This window comes from Letharia columbiana (genome assembly GCF_014066305.1).
Source record: "Letharia columbiana isolate WasteWater2 chromosome Unknown Sc0000041_s0, whole genome shotgun sequence".
Lineage (NCBI taxonomy): Eukaryota > Fungi > Ascomycota > Lecanoromycetes > Lecanorales > Parmeliaceae > Letharia > Letharia columbiana.
Window position 1 is genome coordinate 139,243 of NW_023501085.1, and position 24,730 is coordinate 163,972.

Genomic DNA, 24,730 nt, shown 5'->3' on the forward strand with positions numbered 1-24,730 from the left:
AATATAGAGTAAGATATAATTACTTTTATAGTATTACTAAATTATATAAGAGCTTTAAACTAATCTAAAGAAGATATACTTTAATAAGATTTTAATAATAAGACTATAAAATTCGTAGAATTATTATTAAGAGAAATTCTTAAGAAGTTTAAGGTGTTAAGATAATAGTAATAAATTAATTCTTTAAAGAGATTTTTAATACTCGCTAAAATAATAATATTATAATTTACTTACTTTTATAGTAATAAGAGAGTCTTAATAAATAATAATAATAATTAAGAAATCGAGTTAAGTAATAATAACTTCTTAAGATATTTATTAAAGATTTCTTAAGTCTCGAGAAGTAGTTTAATAGATAAAAAAGGCTTTCTAAACTAAATAACTTAAGAAAATACTTTTTATAATAAGATTTTCAATAAAGAATTTAGCGGAAAAATAAATAATAATAAATTATAGTCGAATAGGTCTAATAAAGATTCTAAAGATACGTAAGAATAATAATAAAGAAGATTCTACTTTAGGGCTATAAAAAGATCTAGATAAAACCTTTAAAGATTATAAATGATTAGGCTCGTGTGGGTAGAAGAGGATATAGATTCTATGGAAGCCTACGGCAGTAGGATCTTTATCCCACCAGGCCAATCTATACTATATATAAACTAGCTGCAAAAGCCTGCAAGGAAGCACCTTCCGACTGGCGTTCTGTGATTCCCACCCAAACTAGCTGTGAAACATCGTTGCCTCTGCAGGCTTGGCCAGTCGATAGAACGTCGTCGGAATCCCAATCAATGCCTGTATCTGATCTCAAGGGTTGAGGCTTGATTGCTTGTCGCAGAAGGTCCGAGTGGTATAAATCGCAGTCGCTTAGAAACATGCTCATGCCTTGCACAGAAATTTGAGGGGCCTCCAATATGTAAAGCGCCTTGAGATCTGCAGCATCATGAAGTACCAATTTCAAATCTTCTTCTGTGAGATCGGGCCTGTTTGACATGCACAAGGTAATCATCTTGCCATGCTTTCGGAGTCTCGAGACCACGAGCGACAGATCCTCCGCAGAGAAAGCTTTGAAAGGGCTTAGATCTACATCGTCATGGTCTTCCAAGGCTCTGCACAGAAGATTCAGTAGATGAGGAGACGGTTCCAGAGCATTCGCTTGCTCATAAAGCCTGTCTTTTAACCTCGGCAGAAAGTCTGTCAGAAGCTCTGCCTCTGATAACAAGCCAGCGTCTTCGTCTGGTGCATCCAGAAGTGCTTTAAGCACAGTGGCCATAGCTCCATCACGTAGGGTCTTCGCGGTGCCAGGCTTCTCAAGCTCTGGAACAGCCACCTCATCTCCGCCTCCCTGGCCGAATTCCGGCTCTTCCCATTCTCCCTCGGGCCACGTATCCTGAAGTGTAGCCACTGGAATAGTATGCCACCGATTGAATTCGTCGAGCAATGGAGGGAGATCCTCTGCACTTTGTGGGTCGCTGAGATCATAGTATGCCTCAAGGTAGATACGAGCGGTAAGTGGCGCCATGAGTTGGACCGATCGCTCACTTTCCATGCCATAGAAGTCAACGAAGCAGTAGCGAACATTGCTTGGTTCAGTGATATCGAAGACAGTAATCCCTAAGAAGTATAAGATCAGTCATTATCATGCCTTTTAGTCAACTTATGGACGGGGTTGGTTGCCCGCATGTACGCATCAAGACATTAAGTGTTCGGCGTGACTGCCCCACACATATCTCATCTCGGTCGGGTTTCTTACCATTGTTGTTGTCGCCTTCGTCGTATGCCATATAGAAATTCTCAACGAGTACAGGATGGTAATAGCCGTCATCTGGACCAAATGATGCACCAGTGATAAGGCAAGTGGCAATGAATGGGAATGGGACGTGAACGTTCTTCTCGTGAAATCCGTCCTCTGGAGGGGTCCAGAAGTCGTCATCTTGACGTTGAGCGGCGATGAGTTCCTGTTCAAGTGGGATCCGATTTGCCGGATCCGCGAAAATTTGGAGAGTTCCAAGGCATCGTCTCAACGCGGTGTGCCCATAGAGCCATTGGTGATGGATGGCACATAGGGTGCGGTAACGGGCATTTATGCTTGCAATGACGAACAGCTGATGGCGTTGACCCATTGTGGTCAGGTGGTTTGGGAATGCAGTCGATGAGATGGGTGAGAATGTGAGGGAGTGATAGAGACAGTGAGTCGAAGTGTCAGTGTTGAAGGAGTGATGGATGGAGGTGGTAGTAGGAGTGAGTCGAAGTGTCAATTTGAAGGGGAGATGGGGAGTGGTGGAAGTGAATGAGTGAAGCAAGGTAAGACGGTGATGCACCTATTTAACCTCAGCCGTGCAACATTAGGGCTGTTTTTTTTTTTTTTTTGTTGTTGTTGTTGTTGTTGCCAAAACATCATCATATTCATCTCTGACTTTTCTCTTCAGTTGCAGGATCAGGTATTCATTGGGTATACTCTACGAGTACTAATCAGATGCCAGTAATCTTACAGCCGTACGGTTTCTACTTCTTGAAAATCATTATGTAGAGATCATGCCAAAAGACCCATCCTTTGACCTTGAAGCTATTCAGGGAGCTCCGGGACCTTGGTCTTAGACTATGAGGTGAATAAAGGGTCGAAACGCGAGCATCGCGATTTAATCTTTAATTTTAAGTGGATTTCGAAATGGAATTTGGCAAATCGCGCCCCCTCCGCTTTGCCCAAAAATCCAAAAATCCAAAAGAATCATGTTTTTCTTATCTAAAATTATGAATATTAATTATCAAGTAGTCTTTTCTATATAAAATCTAGTTTCTTTAACAAGTTCTATTAGTTTTTTTGTCAAATTTTTTCAAATTAAATTTTTATCTTTATTAAGTAAAGTGACGAAGTGAACGTACTCTTCTATACAAAATCAAGATTATCAAAAATATTCTCTTTAAATTAATCTGAAAAAAAAGTAATAAAATTAATAAATCAGTATAACTTTAATATAAACGAGATTAATAAATAATAAAAATTTGAATCTAGATAAGAAAAATATGGCTTTTCCTAATTTTTTTGGATATTTTCGGGATTTTTCTAGCAATCTTATCAATTTGTAATCGCTTTGCAGGGGTTCGCGACGCGTGTCCCTGAGTCTCTTTACGCGTCTCTCTCAGAATCAAGTGCTGTCAAAAGGTTCAAGTGCACTTGCATCATCTCACGCACAAGACACGCTGCTCAAGATTCACGAGGAGAACTATGGCCGCAGTTACTCAACAACGGCCTCGTGCCCGCCCAGCGCGTAAGTGGGAAGAATGATCAGTCTTACCCATATTCTGAGTACCTCATACAGATCCCTCCGGCCCTACCTTCTTGACATATACCCCGAATGGCAAGCAATTGGTCACAGCCGGATCGAACAACGTGGTTAGAGTCTACGCAACAGGCTCGGATGGGGAACCCACGAATCTGGACGATTGTCAGGAGAACAATACCGCAATTGCTGCTACTGTACGCTTGGCCGCGAAAACCAGCATGGACGACTGGGCTAATGAGGAGTAGAACGACTTCTTCCTCACCGGTTCCGAAGATGGTACCGTCTGCATGTACTCGCTGGATACGTACACCTATGAGAAGATGCTCACGCGATGTACCCTACCCATACGAGACATTGCGCTGTCACCAGATGGGCAATGGGCTGCTGTGGCTAGCGAGTGAGTCCGACATATTCTGGGTCAAGAGCCGATTCACTGACTTCATGCAGCGAGCTAACCGTGAAGGTCGTCAATATCGCCGATACTTACACGGTGCTCTATCTACGCGACCTGCCCAGGCCCGCCAAACATCTATCATTCGATCCCAGCGGCTCGTACATCGCTGCGTCCTGCGCCGACGGCATTGTCTATGTTTACAAGCTCAGCACTGAAGAGCCGGACTTGGTCAGAAAGGTTGATGGGTTGATCCGCAGCCTCGATGTCGAGTCTGAGTCGAGTTCGCGAGCCGTATGGCATCCGGACGGGCGAGCGTTTGCTGCACCAACAGCAACGAGAGATATTCAAGTGGTGTCAAGTGGAGATGGGGAGCGCCAAAGGGCATTTTCTGGAGGTCACATGGGAGACGTAACAGCACTCGTTTGGTCGCCAAATGGGGCTCTGCTCATCACCTCAGCGTCGGACAGGAAGATCCTGTTGTGGGATACCAAGACACAAAAGATTCTAGCCAGGTGATCATGATCCAGACAGCCAGCCAGCAAGCCTCGTGCTAACATTGGTGCAGATACGATTACCCAAGCGTAATCAACATGGCATGGCATCCAACTCAGAACATCGTTTCCTTCGTCACATCGGATGGTGAATTGTATATCTATGAGGGTTTCTTGCAGCCAGACACCTTTACCCTGCTTCAAAAGCCCATGCAATCGTCGCCATTCATCAGGGATCCACTTGCAGAAACATCGGGAAACGCTAGCAAAGTCCTCCCCAACGGCGTCAAAGATAAACCAGATGCCCGCGCTAAGCGGAGAGGAACTCCAGATTCCCTTGATGATATTCTTGGTCCAGAGCTGGGAGATGAAGATGACTTCGTCAGCGATGATGATGGGGCGGGCTATCTGGATGGTGTCAACGGATTTGGAAAACGAAGTAACGGCCATCTGGATTCGATCGATGGGATCGATAACAAAAGAAGAGCGACTATTCATGCGTGGCAGCCAAGACTCCATCAATCCTTTCAACCTGGAAGTACGCCCTGGCGAGGCAACCGGAAATATCTATGTGAGACCCGAGCTTGACAGACACTGGCAAGGCTAATCGTCATCCAGCCCTGAATCTGACCGGCTTTGTTTGGACTGTTGATCAAGATACCCACCATACTGTGACCGTAGAATTTTATGATCATGAATTCCACCGTGACTTTCATTTCACAGATCCATATCTATATGACAAAGCTTGCTTGAGTATGCTCTTGTGTCACTCGACAGCGAGGAAATAGGCTGACAGGTCCCAGATGAGAATGGAACTCTGTTTTCCTGCCCTCCGGCGAATGGCAATCCAGCAATGGTATTTTACCGTCCCCATGAGACCTGGACAACACGAGCAGATTGGCGTACTCAGCTGCCAGCCGGAGAAGACGTGACCTGTAAGCAGGTCCTTATCCTCGCGTCGGTCCAAGTATTGACAAATGATAGCGATATCCCTGAGCGACTCGTACATTGTCGTCACAACCTCAACTAACTACGTCCGTGTCTTCACATTGTACGGCACACCGTTCAGAGTCTACCGGCAAAAGTCATCTCCGACGGTCACATGCGCTTCATGGCGGGATTACATTCTTACGATGGGCAATGGGACTGTTGGTGGCGACGGATCAACAAAGCTTTTGTACAACATCGAGAACGTCAAACGGGATGAAGTCTGCCAAAGCGAAGACATTGTAGCTTTGACCGAAGGTGCTCAAGTCAAGAGCGTCTTCTTTTCGGATAACGGTGATCCCTGTGTCTACGACTCTACCGGCATTCTGCTAATCCTACAACACTGGCGGTCCCCCGGTCAGGCAAGATGGGTACCCGTATTGGACACAAAGCAGCTGGAACGTCTTGCTAGCGGGAGAAAGGAAGAGACCTATTGGCCTGTTGCTGTTGCGCAAGAGAAGTTCCATTGCATCATTCTCAAAGGAGGAGATCAGTATCCGTACTTCCCAAAACCGTTGCTTAGCGAGTTCGACTTCAAAATACCCTGCTCCAACCCAACGCTACCAAAGGATTCAGAAGACTCGGCTGTCCTGGAGGGCCCCAAGCTCGAGGAATCCTTCGTTCGCAGCTCACTGATGCTAAGTCTGCTCGAAGACCTCATATCGTCGACAAATGCCACACACAGCCAACGAACCGAGCTAAGCAGACGAGAAATCGACGTAAACAAGTCATTGCTGCAGCTGCTGAATGTCGAATGCAGGGAAGGCGAAGACAGAGGCATGAAAGCCCTAGAGATTGTAGGCTTGATGAGAGACCCAAGCGGGAAAATGGTAGAGGCTGCGGGCAAAGTGGCGGGCCGGTATGGAAGGACGGTACTGCAAGAGAAGATCGGAGAACTGGCGGAGAAGAGGCTGTTGGGTATAGAAGACGAGGAGTAGTCGTAGTATTCCCAAGACCAGAATATTCAAGCGAACAGCATCCCTCATTCCGAATCCCTAGACCGACCCCCTCCCCTGCACCCATCCTCACCATCCTCCCCAACTCCCACCTCACTCCCCCTCCCCCCTCTTCCTCCCCCACCCCCCTCACCAAATCCGCCCAATCCCCCCCAAACGCCCCCCAACCTTCCACCTCCTCGCCTCCCACACATCCTCACTACTCCCCTTCTCCCCCCCCCATACTTCTCCCTCTCCCTCCCCGCCGCCCACGCCCGCACCCTCTCCCTCCGCCGCTCCTCCCCCGCGACCCCGCGGTTCGTCCGGACGCAGAACCAGAAGTCGGCCCAGTGGTCGCCGCAGCCGCGCAGGCTGCCGTAGCGGTACACGTGGGCGAATTGGCCGCCGAAGGACTGGCAGTGGAAGGCCGCGTCGAAGGCGGAGCGGCAGGAGAGGGTGGTGGGGAGGGTTGTTGCGGGGGTTATGGGGGGGGGGAGGGATGTCGGGTCGGGGGTGCTGGCGGGTGGGTGGTCGGGGAGGCGTGGGTGGGTGGTGGTGGTTGGGTCGGGGGGGCTTGCGGGTGGTTGGTCGGGGAGGGTGGGTGGGTCGGCGGTGGTGGTGATTGGGTTGGGGGGAGGTGGGTCTTTGGTGGTGTTCCATAGCCAGCCCATTGTTGGGGATTTTGGACGGTTGTGCGTAGTTAGTTGTAAGTGGTTTTAATTAGGTGGTTGACTACTTTGGGAGTGGGCTCGACTGAGGGAGAGCCGCTTTAGCGCGGGAGCTAATCACGTGATGGGATACCCGAGCAGACACGGTTGGGAAGCGGTGCGCCGGGCCCCCGCTCTGACTGGATTCATCTACCCCGATCCCCCTGCGGTAGTCTTTTACCTTGAGGCTTGCGGTACATCTTTTTGTTGCGGTGCTTCTTTACTCTGCGGTACTGACCTTGCGATGCTAACATTTCTTGCGTTAGACCTTGCCCTGCGGTAACTATCTACTTCGCAGTGCTACTTTCTCGGTAGCGACCACCGACTGTGATGTATCAGAGACCCCAGTACCATGGATTACGCGTTCAGAATCTGTTCCACCCTTGTCTACACATGTCAATCTACGTGGTTAGATATTTGTCTGTGTTCAAATTCTTATGTCGAACTCTTGCAGCAACCGCCGAACGTTCCTAAACTCGTTCTTACTATGAAAGGTACTTACTAAGTGAGTAGCATCACTGGTGTATTTTTTATCACAACATCCAATCATGTCTTCATCTGTTAGCGCAGAGTCTGAGAGTCTATCGAAGAACGATCTATCCTGTGTTTCTTTGCAACCCAACAACTTTTCAAAATCGTTTGACGACAAAAATTTCTACAACATCTATTAGATCTGCTTAAAAAGCAGAACTGCCGATTCGAAAATTTGATTGTAGGTTCTTCATTGTTGAATCGTGGTCTTGAGAATGCATTTCTTGATGTTCGGCCAGCAGCCCCTGAATATATTACCTGCTAGTTTATGGGTACTAGACACGCTCTCAAAAGCTGATGTCGATACAATTTCTTTGGGCCTAGTCCGTAAACCAACACCTGAACACATTCTATCAACGACATAACTCTCTTGATACAGTTGCCGAAGTGAATGCAACCTGGCTTCGCAAGTTTCGCTGGCGAATCAACACTTCATCCATTTTACCCGCGACATCCATAACCCTGAAATCATTAGCTACACAGCCATCTCAAGGATACCGCTTGGTAGTCTGACCCAGATTTTCAACTTTCCGCATACCACAATTGTCTTCGCATGGCCATTGATCACTGCCACTTTCAACAACGTGCCCACACAACATCTTTGTGTTGCTCATCAATGCTTTACACATTCTGCACTGCACTGACGGCATGAGCTATTGGAGCTAAGTGGTTACAGGAATCAGGGAGCTAACGTGGAAATTTTTATCGCCTGTAGACTTTGGAAATGGTGTTGATATCTCGGTTTGCCGGTCAGAGAAAGTCTTGGGCCTACATATTACTTATAGACTCAGCTTTATTGGATCCTGAACACTGATGCCGGAGTGAGTCACACACGATAGCCTCGAGAAAGCAGACTGGCAGAAGGGGGTCCGGCGATCCGCCTAGCAAGTTGCCTAATTTTTCCCCACTGGTGTCACCAATCAAAACATATGCGGGACTTGGCGTTGGAGGCTGTCGTGTCCGAAAGATCACGTAGCACGGGGACGGCAATGTTTAATTTCCCACAATTCCTCTCCTTGCATTTCTCTATTGATGTGCAGAGAATAAGCATCCCCCTATCAACAAGAGACGTCTCACATCTTCCGATGACAAAGCCACTGTGGAGTCATGACTCTCACTCCTTTTAAGCCGAGGCTTATAGCTTGGGGTGCATCTGGAGTAGTCTACAAGGTCTCAGACCGCATTGCCGTGAAGAGACGAGTCGTCGATTGTGACGAAGGGTTTGACTTCGAGAATGAGATTCGCGTCTACGATCTTCTCGAGAGCAACCCCAATGTCCTTGTTTTGTTCGAGTTTTTACCGGAGTTCGGATTTCAACTTCTTGGAGTTTATCGGCGAACTCCACAGTGACCTCCACAACCGGATCAAGCAGCACCAAACTAACAATCGGTCGAAATCCTGGCAGGTTCTCCATGTCGCTTATCTACATCCCCGAGACCTGATTGTTAGATGGGTGAGGCAACTGACGGATGCTGTCGTTACGCTCGAGTCTCTTCGCCTCATGGACGGTGGTATTCGACCGCCAAACATCTTTGTTGACAGCAATGAATCTGTTAAGCTTATCGACTTCGGTTTTACGGCGCCAACTGGAAATGACGACCCGGGCATACAGTCGTCTTACAGTAGGTTGCTTCGGCAAGAAGCAGAACCTGATCACTGGATCTGGGGGAGTTATACTCCACAAGCCGAAAAACGATTTGAGCTGGGTTCAATTTTCTACCTTTTGACCCGCGATTACGAACCCTACGAAAATGAATGGTTCGGCCGCGATCATGGACCGATCACTATAGAGCTTCTTCAGGCTGTGAGATTTCCTGCGCTGGACGGAAGGAATATTGATTCAATCATACGGGAATGCTGGAATGGAGAATATTCGTCTATGAAAGCATTGAAAATTGACACCTTGCAGCTCGCTCAAGATGAGCCTCTTCCTATTCCGCGCGTCGTGGACACGAGAGAGTATGAGGCAACGCAGAAGGAGTGCGAGCAGCGGGTCAAAGATGGGATCCTAGAGTCAACTGAATGGCAGACTCCTCGTCAATTCATGGGATATGATCGCGTTAGTAACACGCCATGTGAGGATAGTTAGAAGGTAGCAATGACAATACTTCTTGACGGTCTTCTCAATGAAGCTTGTTTTCAATTGCGTTGGGACTAAGCGAATCCGCCCGTCTGCTTCGGTGTCTTTGGTGTAATGCGATGAGCCGTTTGCGCTTCTTCGATACAATAGTAGAGTGCCTCTCGCGCCAGTGCCATTCTCCGTCCCTTGATCTTCCCGCTTATCTTATTTATCGCCATCTTTCCTATCGTTATGGCTTGATAGGAGCGTTGGAAGGAAGGTATAGCGACTTGACAAGCAAGCTTCATAGAATGTATCGACTATCGATTCTCACTCGCGTCACGGGGGCGTAAAGCGGCGGTCACCCTAGACCTGATAGGGGTTGAGGTCAGCCACGACTGAGTGGGAGCTAAGGTACACGGTACATCTCTTACTAAGGGCCCGTTTGGCTACCACATTTTCGACATGATCAGGTTAGATTTTCAACTTTTCTTTTCAGGTAGGGGTATCATAACGTGCCAAGAGAACCACAGATTACGCCCCGTAATCGCTTCAACGTTAAGCCCCCGAAACAAGAATTTATAACCACACATATTTAGAATATTTGAGAGCGTACGATCGAGAGAACTAAGTCTAATTATTATGATTATAAAAGAGCGCAAAATTCAAATCGCTTTTGAATATAAGAGTAGGAATTTATAGAAATTCGACCTCGGATATCGCTTTTCTTTAGTGTACATTTTGGCTCAAAACTTGCCTCAGGGCAAGTTTTAGAAATTAGCGTACATTTTCATATTTTTTGCCCTTAGGGCTGAAATTTCAGCTATCAGAATTTGATCTTGGCGCCAAGGTTGCATAATATTTCCATACACGTATTGAAGACGTAGGGCTGGTAATTGACTAAAGAAAATTATTTTGAAAATGTAGCTGTCAGGTTGGTAGCCAAACGGGCCCTTAGGGCTTGTGCTGCCGATTTTGAAAGCGCGTCTGAAGGAGCTGGACCTCTCTCCGCATTTCCAAGATTCAACATCCATCTATAATCACAACTTCTAGGCTCCAACGTTTTCTCTAACATGGCCTAGAGCTTCTCAGAATGATCAGTAAGATGCCACATCGTCGGGTATAATCAAAGTCTGACCGCCAACATGCTGGGGATTTATCCCCGACTCCTCAGCAGGCCACTGGCTTATAGCTATACTGCACGAGCTCTTGGGACGGTCGCGAATCCATATAAGCATGCCTTCATACGTCATGAGGTCCTACGAACATTTGGTAGTGAGAGGTACAAGTCCACCATAGCTGGGGACAACAGGTCAGGGCATATTGAGGCAGGAAAAAATGAGGGAATCTTCTTTATTGACAGTGAGTAGCCCAAAGGCTCTTGGCCTTCTGGCTCGAACACATACAGTGCTTGAGGTCATGGGTCTGGGCTTGCTCCCGCTGCTACTGTTCGAATGCCGGGGCTCTTCCCTCTGCGATCCACGCTAATACTTCGCAGATGTCTTCCCTCTCAAGCTCAACTTCATAATGTGGCTCCCGTTCATCGACGTTGAAAAACTCGTGCCACAACTCGCACACCCAGATCCAGCGGCAGATCCTGGAAAACTTGCTGAGCGCGCCCTACCGAGCAAGCTGAACATACGAGTGACAGAGGTCCTACCGCGCGTCGCAGAGGGTGGTGCGTTCATAAAGTTCTCCCATGCGCCGGAAGATGAAGTAAAAACAATAGAGAAGAGGGTCAAGAATTTTTTGAAGGACAAACCTATCAAGCCGTGGTTCAATCCTTTCCAGCGCGTGAGGACGTCTCTCGTCCAGGGCAGACCGTGGGTTGAGGATCTACATCGTTGGCCAAATACTAGAGTGAAGGTTGAATTTGTACCGACATTGCCCGGACAATCCGCTGAGGAACTATCTCAAGAGACTCTGTATTCGCTGTTCCGAAGATATGGTAAGCTAGCAGATATCAAACCTCAGCCTGCGGACTCGAAAGATCTTCCCAAGTACGCCTACGTCACCTTCAGCAAGGTCAGGCATGCGATTATGGCCAAGAATTGCATGCATGGATTTGTCGTGCCTGTTAGCGAGGGTGGAGGCAACCAGGGGACAATGCTGAAGATAGCCTACGATCAAAAACGAAAGGCGCACTGGATCTGGGATTGGCTCGTCAGTCACCCGAGGTTCGTCATTCCGGCTCTGCTCGCATTCGTTGGGACGGTCACTGTTGCCGTCTTTGACCCTATCCGAACATTCTTTATTAAGGCTCATGTTACGCGCACTTTCCATATCAAGGACAACAGGATTTACAAATGGCTCAGTTCTCAAGCATCCAGAGCTACTGACGTCCTGAGTCTGAGACGTCACCGGACCGAGGATGCAGGCTTGACTGCTATATGGGAGGATCGCAAGGACGACATCAATCAGATTCAGACTTGGCTCATGGAGAGCGCAGATACTTTTATCGTCATACAAGGACCCAGAGGCTCAGGCAAAAAAGAGCTCGTACTGGATCAGGCACTAAAGGGTCGCAAGAACACCTTACTCATTGACTGCAAGCCCATTCAGGAAGCCAAAGGCGACAGTAGCACTATCAGAGCGGCCGCTCTCGAAGTTGGATACAGGCCGGTCTTCTCGTGGACGAACAACATCAGCAGCTTGCTGGACCTAGCAGCGCAGGGTACCATTGGTACGAAGACCGGGTTCTCGGAGACCCTGGACGCACAGTTGGCGAAGATATGGCAGAATACGGCGAATGCGCTCAAGCAGATTGCGTTGGAAGGCCGTTCTAAGGACGATAAAGATTCCGATCTCGACGATGATGCCTATCTTGAAGCGCACCCTGAGAGACGACCCACAGTAGTTCTCGACAATTTCTTGCACAAATCCCAAGAGAACAGTGTCGTTTACGACAAGGTCTCAGAGTGGGCCGCAGGACTCACAACAGCGAATATTGCTCATGTGATATTCCTCACTAATGACGTGTCCTTTTCAAAGTCTCTAAGCAAAGCACTTCCGGATCGAGTCTTCCGTCAAATTGCTCTAGGGGACTGTTCTCCAGAAGTTGCCAAACGCTTCGTCATCAACCACTTGGATGCCGACGCTGATGAGGGTGGCGGCCCGGAAAAGAAACCAAAACCTTCGGAGATGCGCGAGGATCTAGCAGAAGTATGTTCACATCTGAGTGCTCATTGCCCAACACTTTACTGACAAGGTACGCAGCTTGATGACTGTATCTCAACCTTGGGAGGTCGCTTAACCGATCTCGAGTTTCTTGCAAGACGGATTAAGACTGGTGAAACGCCCAAAAGTAGGTGTCCCTCCGGTCGCATCCCGCAGTATGCTCATGCTTGCTCAATCCGCATGGCTACCATCCCGTTTGACAAGGCTAATACACCGCCTAGAAGCCGTTCGCGAGATCACAGATCAGTCTGCTTCGGAGATCCTAAAGATGTATATCTTGGACAGCAGCCCTCGTAAATGGACAGCTGAACAGGCTTGGCTCATTGTCACATCGCTTGCGTCTACGGAATGCCTACGCTACAATGAGCTTCTGCTGTCAGATGTTTTCAAGTCAGGAGGCGAAGCTACGCTTCAAGCTCTCGAACAGGCCGAAATGATCTCGATTGTGTCTTCGAATGGTCGGCCGACGAGCATAAAACCCGGCAAACCTGTGTACGCGGCGGCATTCAGACAGTTGACCGAAGATCATGTCCTCAAAGCAAGACTTGATTTGGCGATACTTACCGAAATGATCAAAGTTGAAACAGCAGGCATAGATAAGTATGAAGCTGAGCTCAACCTACTCGGCAACCTACCAGGGCAGCCGAAAGAAGTCCGGGGGAGGGTTAGGTGGTTGCTCGGAAAGTTATGGTAGGTTTTTCCTTCCTTGTTCCTTTGCTGGTCAGAAAACCCCGACTCATGCGCACACAGGACTGGACAGGAGAAGGTCGAGAAGTATGAAAGGGAGAGCGGTGGCCTCAAAAAAATACTACAGCAGGAGTTCTAACAGCAATTTGTCGCGAGGTGAGGTTTATCTGATGGGCGTTTAAGATACCACTCTGCACATTCTTCGGACGTACCGTCTCTTGGTTCACATCGGTTTTGTGTTTGTAGATCTATCCTTCCCCAGTACATATCACTTTGTATCACCAACCACAGGTCGCAAGATTCGTTGTGCATTTGTCTATCCTTGCACCTCTGTGTCCTCTTCTCGCTAGAGACTGTATACACCCGCGCCATCTTCTCCCCCTTGTAACTCTCACGTCTAGAATCCTGACCGTGTCTTCCACGCGTTCACAATTAAATCCCTAGTCCTACGCTTCTATCACGAGACCGTCATAGTAAATGTAGCGGAACCGGCCATCGTGTCTGGCGCTTTTAGGGGGGACCACGATAGAGCGAGGGGCTTTCAACGATGAGGAAGGACTCGGAAAGAGCGGGCGGCGAAGTGCTGCCGGTTTCTCGTCCGTGGCCGCTTTGGATGATGGATGTCTTCGTCTTCTCTCAGCGGTGGGATGTGGATGCCGTCAACGGGAGATGGGAGCCTACGGTACCCTTGTGGACAATGGTGTTCGCCTATTCTTGCAGTCGAAGCTCGGCTTCGCGAGGATGTGAACCCACAGCCCTCTGTCGCGTGTGGGGGGCCGGATGCGGTGGTCGGGGAGAAAATGACGTCGGGTACGATTTTCCGGCCGAAAGGCTCGAAATCTGGGGTCCTTGGCTTCGTCGGTCGTCGTTGTCAGGCGATAGGGATCCCACAAGTCACCAGGCCTCTGCTGCAGGATGAAGGGACGAAAGAAGGCTTAGCGCTTCAAAGGCGAGATGGGTTGCTCCAGTCTCGCCTCTGAGCAATGGCGGTGGTAGTACTCGTGTCCGGCAACACGAGGTCCATGGCCCAGCATATCGTCTTCCATTTGTCGTACTTCGGTGGGCCCGGACTCCGCTAAAACAATCACCGTAGTGGCCCGTATTTCCGGCTCGATAGAGCCGGAACGAGTACTTCGACTTACGGAATGCAACGGTTGGGACTGCTGACATGCTGGCACAGCGAGCATGGCTTGTTTCTCCATGCTTTGCTCTCTAAGGGGCAAGTTTCAAGGCGGGCTGAGTCGAAGGAAATGTCGGTACTCAGCGTGGTCCGAACACCGAATATGTCCGCATGACGGAGTATGGCATGAATCCTAACGGTCATTTTGTTTTTTGACCTCCAAGGGCCACAACCGTTTCAAGGTTTCGAGCCACGACACCCGATCTTAAAGACAGAAGCGATGGAGCTTCGGAAATATGAATAGGGGCTATCAAAGTTACTTCTACTTATGAAATACCCCTATATTCTTAATCATTAGGAAACTAGAAAATTAGCATTCGGGCTAGCACCCCCCTCTACCCAAAATCGTACTATAGACATGTTCATTATATTATCGCTTTCATTAATCTCCCTATATCTCGCTATCGCTAAATATAGCTACTAGTATATGAAATAAGCGGTCTCTTAATAGATTTAATGAGGAGGTTATTATAATCATTTTTAACGCTATTAAAGAGGGGGGAAAAAAAAAAAAAAATCCTTAAAAATTTAAAACAACAAAAAAACCCCCCCCCCTTTTCAAAAAAATAAAAAAAAAAAAAAAAAACCCTTTTTTTTTTTTTTTTTTTCCCCTTATTTTTTTTTTTTATAATTTTTTTATTTTTTTTTTTTTTTTATTTTTTTTTTTTAAAAAAAAAAAAAAAAAAAACTCGTTCTACTATCTCTAAACGATTTAATTTCTATAAATTTAATTTAATCGCTATTTAAGAGGTTAAATAGAAGGCGAAAAAAAAAGACTATAGAATAATCCTTAAAAGCGCTATTACTACGCTCTTATTCTTAGAAAATATTAAGACTATAAATAGTTTATATAACGATATTATTAAATAGAAGAATATTAATAATCTAGCGAGATAATAACTAGTTAAAAAAAAGAGAAAGAGAATTATTATAAGAATTATATATATCTATAATTTTAAAGAAGACTTCTCTAAATTAGAATTCTTTATTATAAAAGAGTCTCTCTCGAAGAAATAAAAGAAAACTAGTAAAACTATTAACGATAACTTTTTTTAGATAACTTCGCTATTATATTAAATAATTCTAAATTATTAAATTTAATAAAAAGAAGAAATAAAAGAAGAAGATTAAGATATTTAAGTTTAATAACGCTATTATTAAGTAAATACTATATATAAAAAAAGCGAAGAAATTAGAAAGAAAGCTTAGATTTAAAGATTATAAGATTATAAAGCTATAGCTATATTTAAAGTTTAACTATTAAGAAAGAATATATTATTATTAATAATTAGACGATCTTAATAATACTTATTATCTACTTAATAATAATTAAATTATTAAATAAAATAAGATTATAGCGAAGTAGAAATATAATATTAATATTAAAAATCTATCTATATAAATATAGAAGTAAATAAAATCTTAATAAAATCGTATTATAAAGATAAAGGCTATTAATAAAGAGATTAAGTTAACTAAGAAGAAAGTCTATATAATTATTAACTCTTCTATTTTTATTTCTACTATTACTTTAATACTAATTAATATATTACTTAATAGATTAAATATCTTACTCTTATCGATATAAGGCTTTTAATAATAGTAATATAATATATATTAATAGTAGTATAATTTGTATTAATAGTAGTAAGTTTAAGACTATTCGCTTTATTAGTTAATACTTTAATAGTTTTAATATTTTCTCTTATAGTAATACGCGTATATTTAGACTTAGTCTATTTAGTCTTATCTATCTAATCTAATTAAGCTATTATCTTATTTAAATATAATTAAATAATTACCCTCTAAAGCGTCTTAGTTATTAAGTAATCTAATTTAAATAAAGAGTAATATAGATAAACTATAAAGGGTTTATTTTATCTAATAAATTTAGAGAAATTTAAATAAGAAAGCGATCTTTATAAACGCTTTAAAAAAGATTAAAGTAGAGTTATATATATTAAAGTAAATATATTAAATATTATCTTCTAATTAAAAAGAGATAGAGATTTTAAGAGAAATAGCTATACGATTAAAGAATAAGATAAAGAACTTTATAAAGGTATTATGGCTTCGTGCTATTACCTCTACTACTAAGTTCGCTAATTATTAATTATATATTACTTTAAACGCTCTCGCCGTTATTATTCTATTAGAAAATAAGATTATTAATAAGAATAGTAATAAGAAGAGAAAGAAGAAGGAGGAGGAGGTCTAAATAGCTATATATCGAAGTTTAGAAAATAAGATTCGATAATCGATAATTAATATCGAGCTTATCGTCGTTACGTAAATCTCGAATATTTAATATATTTAAAATTAATTAATAATTATCTATTTAAATAATTTAAATAATATAAAATACGAGTTAAATATAGACTAAAATATAAAAAAAAATCTCGAGAAATAATTATATTTTAATATAAAAATGTTAGATATAAGAGTTTTTTCTTTATATTACGCTAAGATAAGACTTAAAACTCTATCTTTAAACTTTCTCGCTACTCGAATAATAATCTTTATCTTTCTTATATAACTTCTCTTCTTTTTCTTTATAATCGCTTATTAATATATTAATATATATAAAGTAGATTTTAATATAGATTTTTATACTATAAGTCTATATAGCTAGCTATCACGATTTTAATAATCTTACGATCTTACTTACTTATATTATAATCTAATTAAACTTAACGTATTAAGGCCTTTCGACCTTTCTATCTTACTATAAAGTCTATATTTATAATAATTCTATATAAATAGTATTCTCTTTATACTATAATATAGAGTTATTATATATATTATTAAATTTCTAATATAATATTATCTATCTTTCTTCTAAAGTAATAGCGATTTATTTACTAGTTATACTAAATATATAGTTAAAAAGAAAGTATATTATTAAGAAGTTAGTAGCTATAGCTAAAGGAGCTTACTATTTAAAAGATTATTTAAAAGAAAGTCTTTTACTTATATAAAGGCTAATTTGATTAAATTAAATAAGAATCTAAAAGAAATAGATATCTTTAGTATATTAAAAGAAATAGACTCTAGACTAAATCTTCTTTATATTTTTATTAACTTAATATTAGTAAATTTATTAACTCTAAATCTAGATAATATATAAAGTTAAATCGTTATAGATAAGTTATAAACACGTTATCGTCTAGAAGAACTCGAGAACTTCGATAAGAAGGTTTTAAATATTATTATATTATTCGCATAACGTAAGAGAAAGTATTCTATCTCTAGAAGATATATTATTAAATTTAATTTAGATTATATCGAAGTGTAACTTATAGATATTATTAAAGAAGAGTTTATTATAATCTTTATATCTATCGCTAATTTATAGAATTTTATAAAAAGCGCTATTAATACTTCTAATATTTAATATAATAAACTAAAAACTTTAATAGAGAGTTTTCGAACTACTAGCTATAATATTAAGGTATTTTAATAATAAAATAAATAACTTAGCTAGAATATCGCTTATATTAAGATAAAGATATTAATAATTATTATTTAGCTAAGTAATAGTAATAGCTAATTATTCTATAAGCGAGAAATTAATAATAGATTTCGAGGTTTACGTAATAGGTATCACATTAATATTACGAAATTTATTAAAGAAAATAAGAAATTTAAGTAAGACTTAAAGTGTAAAGAGTAATAATTAAAGAAGTAATAATCTTATATATTAGCTAATTTAAAAAACTTCGATAAGAAAGACGTAGAGATTATATCTATACTTCGTTAATCGAATATTTCTATTAATAGTATTTATTAAAACTTACGCTATATTTCTATTATAAATTATATAGAGAATATAGAATTAAATAAATAATATCTCGATATCTCGAATTTCTATAGTATTAATAATTGAATTAAGTGGAATAGTTAATATTAATATCTTAAAGCGAAATTTAAATAAAGCGCTATAATCTTTTCTATTAAACTTAAGAAAATTAATTATATATAAGTTTATTATAAGTTTATTATTTATAATATTATTAAAATAAGAGTAAATAAAGATATTTTAGATTTATATTAAATCGTCTAAGAAATAATTAATAAATTAGATAATATATTTAAAATATATAATAAAATTACTAAATTAAATATTAAGATATTTAATTTTAAATTTAATATAAGAGTAATAGATAAGAAGAAATCGTTTAAAGACTTCTACGTATAATTCTCTATAGCTATTACTTTCTTAAGATTTACTAATATTTATAAGATATCTAATCTAAAACGATTAATCTCTATATATCTAAGATATTAGATTTTAGAATAATCTTTTAATACTTTTTGAGAATTAATTATTTTTCTATAAGTATTAAATATAAATTTTTAAGCTATTAATAATATATTAAGCTTAAAAAGTAAGAAAGAGATTAATAAAACTAATAAAAACTCTATCCCCTCGAATAATTAATATAATACTTTCTCTACTAAAAGAAATAATAATATTACTATTAAAAATTCTAATATATAAAGATATAAGTATCTTAAATTATTAGTAGATAGAATTTGAAAAGAAAGTAGATATTTTAAATATCTAAAGATTAGATATTATTTTAGTAATAATAGTACTTTATATAAGAATATAGATTTATTAATAAAAGAATAAGTTAATATAATTCTAAAAGTTATTAATATTAAAAAGAATATCTCTATTAAACTATTATAAGAATTAGAAAATTAAATATTTCTAACTAAGTTGTCGCTAGAGATTTAAAAGCTTTATATATAAGAATTAAAGAGTTAAAAATAGAAAGAATACTCGCTTTCGTCTCTCTATTCGCGTATATTATCGCTATCGAAGCCTCTTTATAGAATAAACGTTAATTAGACTTTTATAGAAAAACTATTATATTAATAAAATAGATTAAGATTAATTATCTCTTAAATATCGAAGCTTTAATATTAAATTTTATAAATATATCTTTTATTAAAGTAAATAAGCTATTTAAAGTAGTATTAATATAATCTTATAGATTATAACTAGCTAATAATAAATTAATCTTTATTTCTAATATTATATATATAATCTTAATAAAACTCGCCTTAAAAGATTATATAGAAAAACTTTAATACTTAATTATCTTATTAAGATAATTTAATATTATTTTAAAAATACTATAATTAAAATAGTATAATTCTTATATATTTTTTAAATTTAGAATTATTATATTTAATTTAGATTACTATATATCTAACTATTTATTATATAATAAATCTATTATTATTTAGAGTAATAATAAGTTTTTTAAAAAGAACTTAAATTATATAGTAAAGATTATATTTAAAAAAAAGAATATAGTAGAGATCTTCGCCTATATCTTTATTAAGATAATTAAGAAATTAAAGAATTAAGTTATTATTATATAATTTTAAGATTTTAAATAATTTTCTAATTTTATTAATAAAAAAGCGAAGTTTATTATTAATATCGCCGCTATTATAATAAAAAATTACGAAAAATTCTTTTATAAATTAAGAAAGAAATCTTCGATTATAAAATAATTATAGAAATAAGTTTTTATAGTATATTACGAATAATTAGATATTTAAAATCTTATTAAAACTAATAAACTTTCTACTTATCGCTTTATCGATTATAAAATATATCTTAAAAAAGAAGCTATTTTACTATCGAAGAGAGCTTATAAGCTTTTTAGAGATTAGATATTAATTATAAAGAAATATATTAATAAGATACTAGAAAAAGATTATATTAGATTAAATATTTCTCTTTATATAATACTTATTCTAATTATAAAGAAACTTAATAGGAAATTTAGATTATACGTAAATTATAGAGCTCTAAATATACTTATTATCTCTAATCGAAATACTTCTCTATTAATTAAGAAGACCCTCACTAAATTATACGCGGCGAAGATATATAATAAATTCGATATTATAGTTACTTTTAACGAGATTAGAGTAAAAAAGAATTATAAGAAAAAAACTATATTTCTTACTCGATATAGTCTATTTAAATATATAATAATATCTTTTAAGTTATATAATATTCCTATTACTTTTTAAATATTTATTAATAATATCTTACGCGAATATCTAAATATATTTTATATTATTTATTTAGACGATATTCTTATCTATAGTAATATTAAAGATAAATATATTTAATATATAGAAAAGATATTAAAGAAACTTCGATAAGCTAATCTCTATTTTAATATTAATAAATATAATTTTTATATTACTAGAGTTAAATATCTAGAATTAATTATTATTATAAAAGAAGTAAAAATAAATATAAAGAAAATTGAGATTATTACTTAATAAAAGAAATTTAGATATATTAAAGATATATAAGTATTTCTAGAATTCGCTAATTTCTATTAAAAGTTTATTACGAGATACTCTAAAATCGTTATATCTTTAATAAATCTTACTTATACTTAATAGAAGAAAGACTTTATCTATTTATAAACTTAAAAATATCTTAAATAACTCGCTTTTAAAATACTTAAGAAAGCTTTTACTACTATCTCTATATTTACTTATTTTAACTTAAATAAAAAAATTTAACTAGAAATAAACGCGTCTAATTTTATAGTTATTATTATTTTATTATAAGAAAATAAAGATAAAGTACTTAGATCTATAATATTTCTCTTTAAAAAAATATCTTCTATAGAGTGTAATTATAATATTTATAATAAGAAACTTATAATTATAATATAGGTCTTCGAGAAATAATATTCTAAACTAACTAATACTCTTATCGAGAATCTTATTAAAATTATTTTAGACTATAAGAACTTATAATACTTTATATTCTCTAAATAACTTAACTCTTATTAAGTAAGATAAATAAAGTTTTTCTTCAAATTTAACTTTTATATTATCTATCGTTTAAAGAAATAAAATATTAAACTTAATAGCCTTACTTAACGAGTAAGAGATCTATCTAAAAACGAGGATAATAATTATACTTATTATTAATATCGTATAATTCTTAAAAATAATAATCTTAACGAAGATATTAAGAATATTATATATCTTATTATTATACTATTAAACGATATAAGAGAAAATATTATCTCTTTAACTATAATATTATATAAATTTAGTAAATAAAATAATATTAATAATAAGAAGTCTAATAAAGAATTATTATTAGAGGCCTCGATAGAGACTTCTTAAGAGAAGTCCTTAGAAGAATTAAGAGAAGTCTTTATTACTAATATTTCTAAGTTATTATATTAAATAAGAGATATTTATAATTATAACGATATTACTTAAAAAATTATTTAGTTAAAAATATTTAAATAGAGAAAGTTATTACTTAAAATAATTAAGAATAATCTTAAGCTAAAATTAGATAATTATTATTTTTATAATAGATTATTATATATTAATAATAGACTATATATATCGAATATTCTCGAATTACGAATTAAAATTATTAGAGATATTTACGACTTTTTATTTAAAGATTATATTAATAGATTATTAATTTATAATAGAGTAAGTAGACTTTACTATTAATTAAGAATAATAAATTTCATTACTCGCTATATTAAGAGCTATTATATCTATAAAAGATTTAAGACTTATAGAGAGAATAAATAAGATCTATTTAAACTTCTTTTTATTTTCGAATAGTACTAATAAGATATTTTTATTAACTTTATTATATTACTATCTATTTATCTTAGATATAAATATCTTTATTAATATATTATAATAGTTATAAATAGACTTAATAAAAAAAAGAAATTCGTTTTTTTAAACTTTCTAGAAGTGAAAGTAGTAGTTTAAGTCTTTATCGAATTCATATAGCGAGAGAAAGAATATCTATTTACTATTATCTCCGATCGAGATATTTAGTTTATAATATATTTTTAGAGAAAACTATATGAAAGAATTAGAATTAAACTTAAACTCTTTATTACGTTTTACTTAAAAATTAATAAATAGATAAAAAACGCTAACGCTACTTTAAAATAATATTTTAGAGCTTATATTAATTATAATTAAGATAATTAAATAGATTTACTATTAATTGCAAAGTTCGAAACTAATTTCGATAAGAACACCTTATTAAGAATATTATTATTTCTTTTTATTAAAGAATATATTCCTCGCTCGAGAATAGAATCTCTAACTTTTTAGAATTAATTCGCTAGTTAAAGAGCGAAGAGAGATATTAAATTAGCTAATAGATTTATCGAGAAAATAAATATTATAAAAAATTATCTAAAAAGTTAATTTAAATAATTATAAGCTTTATAGAAGAAATAAACTAATCGTTATCGACTCTCGATATTAGAATTTAGAGTTAAAAATATAGTTATACTTAATAGAAGAAATATTAAAATTATATACTCTAGTAAATTATTAGATTATAAGAATTTTAAATTATTTAAAATTATTAAAGCTTTAAATAATTTCGCTTATAAGTTAAAACTTCCAATTTTTATAAACGATATTTATTCTATCTTCTATTTATAACTATTATATCTCGATAATAATAACTTACTACTAGAATAGATCGAGCTTTTACTACTATTTATCGATATTAATAAAGAAGAAGAAATCTACGATATTAAAGAAATAGTTTAATTTAAGCTAAATAAATGAAAGAATAATTTCTTAATTAGTAAGAGGGGATATTTTATATATAAAATCAGATATAGAGACTTTAAGATTAAGAAAAATCTATTTTAATAACTATTTACGAATATAGTAGAATGTTCGAATCTAATAGTAAACTTCTATTATTATTACCTCGAGGTCGTTAGCCTTTATTTATTATTTAAAAAATCTTTAGAATAATCTTCTCTATTAGCGCTACTAATCTATAGCAGCTATATTAATTTATAAAAAGACTTCGATATTATAATAAAATACTAAGTTAATATATCTAAGAATATTACTTTTATCTATAAATCTAAAAAGTTTCTTTTCGTATGATTTTCGTCGGGTTCGCACTATAAGCACGATTTAGTACGATTTAGTCTATTAAGTAGACTTTATCTATATTTAATTCTTTCCGCCAGTTCTATTAGTTTAGTAACTTTAAAAAATTTTTAGTAACTTTAAAAATTTTGCGTAATGCACTCTAAGTACTATTCTATATACGGAGTATATATGATATTAATATATATCATTATTAATATACGTATTATTATACGCTATATTAGAGTATTATCTATGCGACTAATTTTATTAAATCGTCTAATTTCGTAGTTAAATTTAAGTTGACGTTGATACTCATTATCGTAGAACCTTACCGTCGCAACGTCGATTATTAGAACTTTTCTTTTTTTATACGTATTGCTGTTAAACTGGTAGAACTAATAGAAAAGATTAAGATAGTTATTGAACCGGCGGAATTTTGGCTGATTTTTGAGATAGTTGCTAAACCGGCGGAATTCTTAATTTCAGCCCTATTCGTAAGATCAGCAATTTGAAATTTAATAGGAACTTTTCAGATTTGCAGATGTTATATATATCTAGATATACTTTCTATAAGATCGATATCTACTATATAGTAGTTATCGCCGAAGCTTCGAATTAAAAAAAGAGTAATATTACGATTTTAATAATCTTACGATCTTACTTACTTATATTATAACCCAATTAAGCTTAATATATTAAGATCTTTTAATCTTTCTATCTTACTATAAAGCTTATACTTATAATAATTCTATATAGATAGTATTCTCTTTATACTATAATATATAGTTATTATATATATTATTAAGTCTCTAATACTAGCTTTAAATATTATCTAAATAATATATTCTTCGCTAGCTTAAAATACCTCTTTAGTTAAATCTTAAAAATCGAAAAAAACTTTTTAATAAAGTTAAAATTTAATGAATATAAAAGTAAATATAAGATTATAATATCTTACTTCTTATAAAGTCTTTTAATATTAACAATATAATATATAAAGTAATTATTTATAACGAGAATCGATTTTAAGTTAAAAAATAAGTTATAACGAGAGAGAACTTCGTTCTTAAGAAATTACTTAAATTAAGTATTATTAATATTATTCTAATAAATATAATAATAAAAAATATCGTCTAAGTAGTATATCGATAGAACGCTATATCGCTTAAAATATTTAATAGAAATCTATATTACTAGCCGAATTTTAAAGACTATATAGTCTTACTTTCTTTATATTATATATTTATTAATAACACTTTTATTTAAAAAGATAAGTATATTATATATAAATTTACTAATTTTTAGAAAGTATATATTACGATAAATTTATAAGCGTGCTAAGATCTCGCGATAAA

General features: G+C 36.4%; 5 protein-coding genes across 5 annotated transcripts; 3 read left to right on the forward strand and 2 right to left on the reverse strand.

Annotated features, from left to right (window-relative positions):
* Positions 1 to 643: 643 nt before the first annotated feature.
* On the reverse strand, positions 644 to 2,120 carry HO173_009579 (uncharacterized protein; the record flags this gene model as incomplete). Its single annotated transcript, XM_037311469.1, has 2 exons — positions 644 to 1,611; positions 1,751 to 2,120. 2 exons carry the CDS (start codon positions 2,118 to 2,120, stop codon positions 644 to 646), a joined length of 1,338 nt encoding a protein of 445 aa, XP_037161625.1.
* Positions 2,121 to 3,223: 1,103 nt separating this feature from the next.
* Positions 3,224 to 6,091, forward strand: HO173_009580 (uncharacterized protein; the record flags this gene model as incomplete). The annotated part of the gene is made up of 8 exons (XM_037311470.1): positions 3,224 to 3,266; positions 3,318 to 3,475; positions 3,527 to 3,678; positions 3,729 to 4,187; positions 4,241 to 4,737; positions 4,785 to 4,919; positions 4,970 to 5,101; positions 5,151 to 6,091. 8 exons carry the CDS (start codon positions 3,224 to 3,226, stop codon positions 6,089 to 6,091), a joined length of 2,517 nt encoding a protein of 838 aa, XP_037161626.1.
* A 44-nt stretch (positions 6,092 to 6,135) lies between these two features.
* On the reverse strand, positions 6,136 to 6,759 carry HO173_009581 (uncharacterized protein; the record flags this gene model as incomplete). Its single annotated transcript, XM_037311471.1, has 1 exon — positions 6,136 to 6,759. One exon carries the CDS (start codon positions 6,757 to 6,759, stop codon positions 6,136 to 6,138), a length of 624 nt encoding a protein of 207 aa, XP_037161627.1.
* A 1,674-nt stretch (positions 6,760 to 8,433) lies between these two features.
* On the forward strand, positions 8,434 to 9,415 carry HO173_009582 (uncharacterized protein; the record flags this gene model as incomplete). Its single annotated transcript, XM_037311472.1, has 2 exons — positions 8,434 to 8,612; positions 8,674 to 9,415. 2 exons carry the CDS (start codon positions 8,434 to 8,436, stop codon positions 9,413 to 9,415), a joined length of 921 nt encoding a protein of 306 aa, XP_037161628.1.
* Positions 9,416 to 10,530: 1,115 nt separating this feature from the next.
* On the forward strand, positions 10,531 to 13,388 carry HO173_009583 (uncharacterized protein; the record flags this gene model as incomplete). Its single annotated transcript, XM_037311473.1, has 5 exons — positions 10,531 to 10,747; positions 10,884 to 12,547; positions 12,602 to 12,689; positions 12,784 to 13,252; positions 13,313 to 13,388. The coding sequence occupies 5 exons, from the start codon at positions 10,531 to 10,533 to the stop codon at positions 13,386 to 13,388; spliced, it is 2,514 nt and encodes an 837-aa protein (XP_037161629.1).
* Between the last annotated feature and the right edge of the window lie 11,342 nt (positions 13,389 to 24,730).